This window comes from Chelonoidis abingdonii, chromosome 15, assembly GCF_003597395.2.
Source record: "Chelonoidis abingdonii isolate Lonesome George chromosome 15, CheloAbing_2.0, whole genome shotgun sequence".
Lineage (NCBI taxonomy): Eukaryota > Metazoa > Chordata > Testudines > Testudinidae > Chelonoidis > Chelonoidis abingdonii.
The window spans coordinates 40,901,857-40,911,856 of NC_133783.1; the positions used below are offsets into that span (position 1 = coordinate 40,901,857).

At 36.8% G+C, this 10,000-nt stretch overlaps 1 protein-coding gene across 6 annotated transcripts in view; it reads left to right on the forward strand.

The window, feature by feature from the left end:
* Positions 1 to 10,000, forward strand: part of EBF3 (EBF transcription factor 3) — a 131,840-nt gene that overhangs the window by 118,541 nt on the left and 3,299 nt on the right. For 3 of the 6 annotated variants that reach the window (XM_032786912.1, XM_032786876.1, XM_032786887.1), the window contains exons 12-15: positions 800 to 865; positions 1,559 to 1,736; positions 2,977 to 3,165; positions 3,578 to 3,775. In XM_032786912.1, the coding sequence (XP_032642803.1) occupies positions 800 to 865; positions 1,559 to 1,736; positions 2,977 to 3,165; positions 3,578 to 3,775 (631 nt within the window). Of the gene's footprint in view, positions 1 to 799; positions 866 to 1,558; positions 1,737 to 2,976; positions 3,166 to 3,577; positions 3,776 to 8,488; positions 8,587 to 10,000 lie in introns of those variants that run through there. The other 3 variants (XM_032786891.1, XM_032786907.1, XM_032786920.1) reach the window with 2 other exon arrangements.

Below are 10,000 nucleotides of genomic sequence, written 5' to 3' on the forward strand. Positions count from 1 at the left end.
CGTAAAACTGGAGGTAGGCATGCAGACAGGGATAAGACAAAATTCAGTGCATCCATGCCCCCAGGCACAAGTACTCAACACTCTCTGAATGTGAAGTCATTTATGAAGTCCTTTACAACATGCAGTCAAAGAGGTTAATTGAAAAATTTCTTAATGTCATTATGAAAGAACTAGATTAACCCAAGTTAATTCACTTTATTGTTCAAAATAAAGAGGAATAAGCATTGAACTCACTTGCAAATTTGGGGCATGAATTAGGGGTGAGATGTTGTCTTTAAGGACTCTGCCAGTTTAATTAAGATATGGAAAATTACTTATTGTTCTTCACCACTAAAGTGCTAGGAATTAACAGCCAAATGTGATGCCTGTGCCTTTCATATCTCTACCATGTGTTTGTTTGTTTAATACCCATAAGACTACATCATTAAACCTCAAGCACTGATTTCACTAATTCAGCACTGGAGCTACATGCTACAGCAGCAAACACCTTTTCTAGTCAATCATAATTGAACAGCTGGATGTAAAATGCAATATTATTTTTAGGCTCATATCTAACTTTGATTTGAAACCACAAACAATATTTTCCTCCAAAACAAAATACCTTCCTATCTTTGTAATACCACCATTAAATATAACAATAGCATCAGGATATTGCGTGCTATATTTTGCCCAGTTTATCAGTTCCTCATACAGTCCCCCTGTAAATTTGTAACATTATTTATCTTTTCTGGTTGGTTTTTGTTTTTAAAATAATGTTTTTTTTTAAAAAAATATAAAGTAGCTTGCTTTGTTTCTGTAGGAAGTGTTACTTAAAAGAGCAGCTGACCTTGTCGAAGCCCTATATGGAATGCCCCACAACAACCAGGTAGGTCACCAGTGCTTTTTTCATATACATGCATACATATGTAAATCAGTACCTTGTATTTGCAAAGTTGGCAAAATATCAACACATTCTTTTTGTACACGGTGTAGATGTGCCAGCCACCTTGAGGGCAGTCTGATACGATGCAGTGCTCCAAGGGAAATGCTTCATCTTCACATTTTCTTATTACAGCTAGTTTTCCTATCAGAAATAACAATTAAGTGTAAAGTGCCAAAAACATAAGCAATCATTAAGACAAGAGAATAACCTTGAACTTGGTCCAAAATATACACTGACTAATGGGAAATCCTAAGTAAATCTGCTAAACAGAGCAGATAAAACATACTGTATTTTGCAAACTAATGGAAAAACATTACTGTAGTCTCTCAGTAAAGTATATTTTTACAATTTTCACATGAATAACAGCACTAGACCAGTTTTTTATGTTAACTTCTTCACTGCTTTGGATTGTTTATGCTGATAGGAAAGTGTACATAACTTCAGTAACCAGGAGGAAGAATAAAAAGTTCAATCACAGCCACAGAAACAAATATTAAATCCCCACATCCATCAGAATTTTACCATAATCTCTACCATTAATGATAACGTTATTCCAAATTAGGGCATTTCATAGGGATCTGGTAACATAAACAAGTACACTACATATTAGCAATTAATTTTTTTATTGCTTTGTAGGAAATAATCTTGAAACGAGCAGCTGACATTGCTGAAGCATTATACAGTGTGCCACGCAATCACAACCAGATTCCTACTCTTGCCAACACTCCGGCTCACACTGGCATGATGGGAGTGAACTCATTTAGCAGCCAGCTAGCAGTTAATGTTTCAGAAACATCACAAGCTAATGACCAAGGTATGTGGGGTTTCATGAGTTAATCCGTCATGTTGTTGACTGTTCTTAGACAACGTCTATTAATACTGGCTGATGCCATCACTATGCTCTGTCTTCCTCCTCCTCCTCCTCCCTATAGTCCTATCTTTGATCGTGTAATGGAGTGTGGTCTTTAAATTCCAGATAACACTTAATTCTTCCCTTTCTTTGGTTTTCTTTTATCATGAAGCATCTCCAATGAAAAGATTTATGCAAAATGCAGAAATATATGACAGCACTTTATTAACATTATATATGAAACGTGTATATATACACATATATATTTATATTAAAAAGCAACTATGTCTGGATATCCTCCACCTGTTTATTGAACATTTACACAGACAAATCTAATTTGCCCACACTGATACTTTTAGATATTTTTATAAATGTAAGCACATTTTATACAAATGTAGGTTTGTAATATATAAAAATGCAATCCTTGTAACAATTTAAATTTTCTAACTTAACATACATATAGCAAACTGCATTTTAAAATAAAAACCGCTTCCTAGGTATGTTCAAAACCATATATTTTTGCTTAAAACACAATTATACATTGATTGCACGGATGCGAATAAATTCATGCTAATCTTCTATGGTTTGAAATCCCGATTCTGCTTTGTCTCCTCTTACAAAAGAATGTGTCTTTTAATCCACTTCCAAGCTTTAAATCTCATAAACATTCTCCACCTTGATTCTGGGTTAGTCTTCACAGAAACATGCACCTTTATGAAAGTACTAGCTTATTGTTAGTATAAAAATATCAATCATAAAAATGAAGACCCCAAAACAGCCTTTTAAAGTTAAATCACTGCAACAAACAAGTTTTTTCCTGTCAGCTATGGCATTTGAAGGTCTGGAGAGGCTGAAAGTTCATCCAGTATGTTGGTACAAACCAGGAATCAAGCTTGTTGATAATTGCTACTAAAGACAAATGTGAAGGAAACTGACACGCTTGGATCGAAGAGAGCTTTTGTTGGCTGTCTATGCTAGGAGGAGAGACAACAGAGTGCTCGCAGATGATTTAAGTAAGGTTGGCATGATAAGGTTATCTTAAACTGCAAGAGTTGATAGGGCAGTAGCAGACAACTTAGAGCAAAGCTGTGCAATCAGTTAAAACTCTGTAATATATGATGCATGAGGAAACCCCCCCAGCCCTCTAAGTTTATATTATAAATAATAACATTATTTTTTCGGGTTGGGGGGTTTTCTAACACAGTAGGTTACAGTCGCAACACAAGCAGTGTTTCCCCGCGAGGATATGTTCCAAGCAGTACTCCTCAGCAGTCCAATTACAACACAGTCAGCAATAGCATGAATGGATATGGCAATGCCGGCATGCCCAATCTAGGTGTACCAGGTTCCCCTGGATTTCTTAATGGCTCCTCAGCTAACTCTCCTTATGGCAGTAAGTGTCTATTTTTGGTAACACATCATCATAGATTCATGTTTATTACAAAATCAGATACTTGCATTGTTTTGATTTTTATAATGTGAGCTACTGGATAAAAGGAGGGGTGACTCTGGAGGCTGGACGTAAAAATGAATACAGTAAATTGATCTTTATTTGCCGTAATATGATCTCAGAGACAAAAAATCGGACTGCACAATTTGTAACAAAAGTCCAACACAAAAGAGTTTGCCTGTTATCCAGAGAGTGGCCAAGCCAAGGCATTTCATTATTTTTATTTTTATATTATATATATATATATATATATTTTTCCCCAATATTTTAAAAGGCAAGGCCCTATCACTCTCTTTTTCTATGTTTGCCATGAAAAAACTCAATCTGAGTCCTGATTATTTTTGCTTTATTGCAGTAGTGCCGTCAAGCCCTACAATGGCAGCCTCTTCGGTCACCCTCCCTTCAAACTGTAGCAGTACACACGGCATTTTCTCATTCTCACCTGCCAATGTCATCTCTGCAGTGAAACAAAAGAGCGCCTTTGCTCCAGTTGTCAGGCCCCAAGCCTCTCCTCCACCATCTTGCACCAGTGCAAATGGAAATGGACTTCAAGGTGAGCTGGATCTCTCATTTTTTTGTGTATTGCAGGCTTTTTAGTGCGTACACTAAAACTCTATAATCGTGTCTTTTTGGAGAGCAGTGCCTTTTGACCTAAACTGAAATTAGAAAGGACAACATTATTAGTTTTCTGGTTCTGCAATATAAATACAAGAATGTCATACTAAAAACAGTAGCACAAAAATATGCTAAAATTTGAAGCAAATCCTAGTTTGATTTTAATTCTTGCGTTAAAGGATATAGTAGCTGCTTTCCTGGCATTTTCCCTTTAGCTTAAATACATTAAACTTTAAACTAAACACACGTCTCTTAATGCTCCTTACAGATCATGTACGCTCCTTACATTTCTTTATACATTCTCTGCATACATTTTTGATGAACATTTTTAACTGTAGTATTACAGAATAATATATTTCCCCCTATTTGTACACATGATGTAATTGTTATTTTACCATATGTCAAAAAATGAAAACTGGTTGAAACTGTTGCTCAATGGGCTGACCTTCCCTGGTACTTACTAACCAGATTTAACCAATTTGCACATCTTGTTGGGCTTTATGAGCCCATTATTGCCATGTTAAACTAGATACAGGATTTGGCCCTATGTGAAAAATGAAAGGTTTTAATTAAAACAGGCAACTCTAAGCTTCTGCTTTTTTGTTTGTGTGATTTTGTATGAGCATTATCATGGATATTTTTTATAAATCAATTGCAGAATTCACTTGGTCACCAAATGAGATTGGGGCAGAATTATGGTGCAATGCAAATTTATAAGAGGAATCAGAACATCCACAAAGGGCTTTTTCTTTTTATGACATTTCTCAAAGTGTGGATGATAAGTAATGCCTGATTAATTTGAACAGTTCAAAAGGGTTAGTTGCCTAACTGTTTCAAATACAGAGCCCAACCATAGCATATCAGGGTTGGAAGGGACCTCAGGAGGTCAGTTAGTCCAACCAACTACTCAAAGCAAGACCAATCCCCAGACAGATTTTTGCCCCAAATCCATAAATGGTCTCCTCAAGGATTGAACTCACAACCCTAGGTTTAGCAGGCTGATGCTCAAACCACTGACCTATCCCTGCCCCAATTCATTGTGTTGAACTGAAACACTTCACCTCCCACTGAAGTCAGATGGGATTGCAGACACTGACACCTCCCAGGTTTAGCTCCACATTTCTCAACAAAAATATAGAATGTTATTGTTTACATTGCAGTAGTGGCCACAGTATACCAAGCACTTTCCAAACACAGATGAAGACAAAGGCTATGGTTTTCAAAAGTGATTAGTGATTCTGCATTCCTTAATTTTTGGATATCCCACTTGACACATTTTAGTGGAGCCAATTTGCAAATGTGCCTGCTCACTGAAAACCAAGACCCTTCGGGTTTCAAGTTGGGCACTCCCAAAATTGAGGCACCTAAATCACTAGTGATTTCTGAAAATCTTGGCCACCATCCCTGCGCCAAAGAGCAGACAATCTAAGTGGTGACCTGCAGTTGGATCCAGGGAGACCTAAAGGTTCAGTTGTAAAGATCTGATTGTAGGACTGCCTAAAAGAACAACAGTTAGACTAACAATTAATGGCATAGTAAATCTTTACTGTGTCAAAAGTAAATTAAAAAAACTATGCCAGGTAGAACCCATATTCTTGTAAAAGTGCCATCCACTTATAAGATCACCCCCCAAAAAACCCCAAACAAACCTCACCACCATTCCATATGCCTACGTAAAACTTAAGAACCAAATGAAAATAAATTACGATAGACAGAAAACACAATATATGATATTTGGGCAGCTATCTTGAAGGCAATATTTATTTATATATTTTTTCCACATGAGTTTGTCAACATCCATTTAGCCGGATAATAAAATAAATTGAAAATGCCTACTAAAATGATCAAAATGTACATAATGACAATAAGAGAGCCTCCCTACTGAACACTCCCCATCAAAACAAAACAAAACAAAAACCCACCCCTCAGAGACTGGATTTTCAAAGGTATTTAAGCAACTAAAAATATGGATAAGCATCTAGTGAAATTTCCAAAAGCCCTAAACAAGTTAGGCGCCTAACTTCCACTAGACACCTATCTTTATTTTTAGGCATCTAAATAATTTAAAAAATTTGGCCCCAAGTAACTACACACGTTTGGCAGCAACATATTCTGGTTTTGTCAAACCAAAGAGATAATCAAACTCCTGAGTTGAAGGCTAAAAACGCATGGGTGTGAAATTCACCCAACTCTAGGGAGCCAGTCAAGGTCCATGAACCATTTACATCCCACCTAAGCTCTATTTTGAGGACTTAGGCAGGATTTAAGAAGTGCATAGGCATTGTGATATCACTCTGCATCCAATGTGCATGTCCTACTCCTACCCCAAAACTTTAAGGGTTTTCCGTTTACATGTCCTAGCTAGACATAAACACACAAATAACGAGCGGGTCCCTACAATATCCAGCAGACAACCTATAGAGACACTTATAGTTCAAAATCAACACCTTGAATTGAAATGTACCAAAAAGGAATGGGAAGCGAGTGCACTCTCTGAACTGTCATATGTGCTTCCCTAATCAAACACCACAAAGGCTTTTGCATGAAGGGTTATTTGGAGGATTTCTGCTTTTTTCAAATAGTCATTTATTGACACTGAGTCAATTTCTGAAGTGTGTTAATAAGTGTCTTACACACAACTAGTGAGTTTTCTGATCAGCAAATTTTATAAATTGAAATAAAATAAGAAATTGGGCAGCTGCCATTTGCAGCAGTTGAAGTTCTGGAGTGATCTTCAAGCCCTATATAGAGTGTGCTTGTATCATCGAATTTGGAGGTGAAAGAAGCATAAATAATGGTTGACATCTCTGCATTATTAGGAATGGTCACACCTACTTAGTCAAGAAAAGACAGAAATAAGAACTCTTGTTCACTGCTGTTTATCTGAAGATCCAGAAGCAGCCAAGGGTCTAATCGATTTTGGACCTGAATTATAAAAGGCGATACGCCCCTTTAGTTAAAGGGGCAGATATCACTGTTTGGCATGTTTGTTTACCCCTACATAGCCTCTTGTCTGGATTAAGACTCAACCAGCTTGCTCTCATCCAATGCTAGGAAACCTGATTGATTGTACAGTCCAGGTCCAAAGAAGTCTGAGAGGTAGCGTAAAAGATCACCAGCATACCAATGTCATTGTAACACAAATTGTCTCATGGCCTCCCATTAAGGCCTTATACACACATTGAACAGAAGAGGTCACAGAATTAAGCCCTGCAATATCCCACACAATACAGCCCTTAGTACAAATGAGTAATGGCATTGTAGGGTTCACTGGGGTTTATTGTGGCCCTTGCTGTTAGGCAAACCAATTACTGGATTTGGCTGAATGTGAGAAAATAATACTTTGCTCGGCACATCTGTAATGACTTGGAGGGAGAGACAAAATGGTTTAAAACCATCTTTCTTCTCTCCATATCCAGGTGAAGTTTCAGCCCCCAACATAAACATTGTTAGGGCTGCTCCAAGCTCCTTTGCCTTTTAATGGTCACTCTTATTTCCATTCCACTTTCCCCAGTGCTTGCATACATCATCTGCCAAGTTACATCTTATTTAGGACCAGATTCTATAAACTGTTACTCTCAGAATAAGTTGTTTGTTTAACCTCAGTTGGACTACTAGTGTGAGTAAGAAGTACCCATGTGAGTAAGGGTCTATAAGATTGGGGCCCTGGGCCCTGATCCTACACACATTTCTGTACATGCTTCATTTTAGGCATGTGAGTAATCCTGTCAACTTTGTATGACTTCAGTGGGACCACTTATGTTCATAATGTTTAGGCAAGTACATAAGTCTTTGCAAGATCAGCACTTTAAAATGTAAGTTCTTCGGGGCAGAAGCCTCCCCTCCCANCCCTTCCCTCCCCCAGCACAATACCTATTTATGGTGCTGCACATTATTTTTTAGCAAGAAAGCTCTGGCCAGCTGTGGACTCAGAAATGCAAAATGTAGTTAAGACTTGATTTTCTAATATAATTTATAGTTTGTAGATGGTGAAAGATATTTCACATTGGTTTAATATATGATTGCAATGCAGAGCAAAACATATTCAATATTCTTTTTAAAATTAGAATTATTATTTGCCTGGTGAAGAAAATGACTATTATTTATTACTTACATTACCATAGCACCTAGGAGCCATAATCATGAACCAGGACTGCTAGGTGCTGTACAGATACACAACAAAAAGACAAATCATAAGCTCCTTGCTGAAAGGACTAAGTAAATTCTTTTTTCGAAAGAGATTTGATCTCAGTTTGTATGACCAGCAGCTTGATAGTACAACACTGAGAGAATTCACTCATTGGGGAGTATACTGAGGGAAATGTAAAGGTAACCAATTTTATTCTGTGCACAAATAGTATTAGTTTAATTATGCATCAGAAGGCCACAGCTGACCAAAACCTCTAAGTGTGACCAAAAAGTGTCATCACATTTAACAATATTTTTTGTTAAAAAAGAAACAATGTAGAATTTTTCCAGAAAATGCAATTATGCAGTAGATAACACAAATTCCTGCACTGTATGACCTATACTTGCACATAGTTAGGAGTTACAAAAATTAGTATCAGTTTGTTGTGTTCATTACTAATATATTTATGCACACAACTTCTGAAAAAAAATTGGATTTCCCCTGTTAAATTATACTTTTCAGAATTCTATTTTGGAAGAGAGAAACAGGTAGAGTCAAGGACCAATGGAGGACATATGACTTGGCAGTACTTTCTTGTTGCTTCTTCAGTATCACCTTGAGACAGAACAAGATGGCATCTCCTTAATGATTCTGAATATATATAGGCCCAGATTCTCTCCTACGTTGAAACCTATTCGGCACAGAAGAGAAGGATGGCTCTCAACTACCAGATTCTCTGGGCCAGTCTTGATGGTTCTGGCCCTAGGCTGTTCTAACCTATGTGAGCTGACAGTGATTCCCAAGGAGACCGTATGTCAACTGGAGAAAATGAAGCATGCTACACTCTGACCAAGCCCCGTACCTGTCTCCTGCCCTGGGGCAGCATAGAGATGTGACATGGGTTAGCTGTGCCAGCTCTACACCAACTGAAAGCTCTGCCTCACCAGGGGCATTCACACCTGGCAAGATCTGGCTACCGTCCAAGACCTTTTTGTTGTCAGAATGGCATAAAGGGCCCAGAACGCAAGAGAATCTGGCATGTAAATTCAGCTGTAAACCTGTGATTAGCCTTTCCATGTACAAGATAGACACATACTTTGCTTCTACCTGCATGTATGCCTAACCCAGCCTAATACAATTATGGAGTGCAGCATCTTTAATGGAAACTTTATATATCAAATATAGATGATTTACATGGAAATGTTCTCTGCTAGCATACATATTTTTATATTACTCAAATCCTTACATTGTTATATTAAGCTAATATGATATGGCATCTTTTGGAGTCCAGTTTTTATATGCTGAATGAACAAGTTTTTTTAAAAAAAAACTTTTTAATGTTGAGACTTGTTTCACAACTCTAATTGGGAAAAACAAACAATCTAAATTTAAAATCTATTTATAAAATGTAGCTCTTAAGATGTAGTTCAGAGTTCTAAAGGTGCTTGAGTTTATAAAATAAACTAGTACAGCTGCCTTCAGAGTACATCAAATCAAAATTGCTTGGAGCTCAAATCATATAGTTACAACAATTTCACTCTTTTACACTGTGATGATAATCATTTTAAAAGATTATATTACATAAGAAGTGTGTACATACACAAGTCTTCCAAACCATAAAGTTGTAATGGTTAATCTGAAATAAATTAATATTGTTGAAATTAATGAACTGAGAAATTGAAGTCACATCACTACATGAACAAATTTATTAATATCTGTTGTACATAAATTAATGAGAAATTTCATTCTGACAAAAATTAAACAAAACTAAAGTTAAGAGTCTGAATTATATTCCTGTCAAGGAGTTAACTAAAAAGCAGCAATAGATTTTGGCATGTCAGTGCATAAGTGTTAAAAAATGAGCTAGCTAGTCAAGGATATTAATCTCATGCCTGTTTATAACACTTGTTCTAAAGATGCCAAAGCAGGTGTACTGTACTTGGCTTTGATCTTAGAGAGTCCTTGACTTTAGTCAGCCTGCTATTATGATAAAGTACAATTAACAGAATGTCAAAATTGAGGTTTTCCACTTAG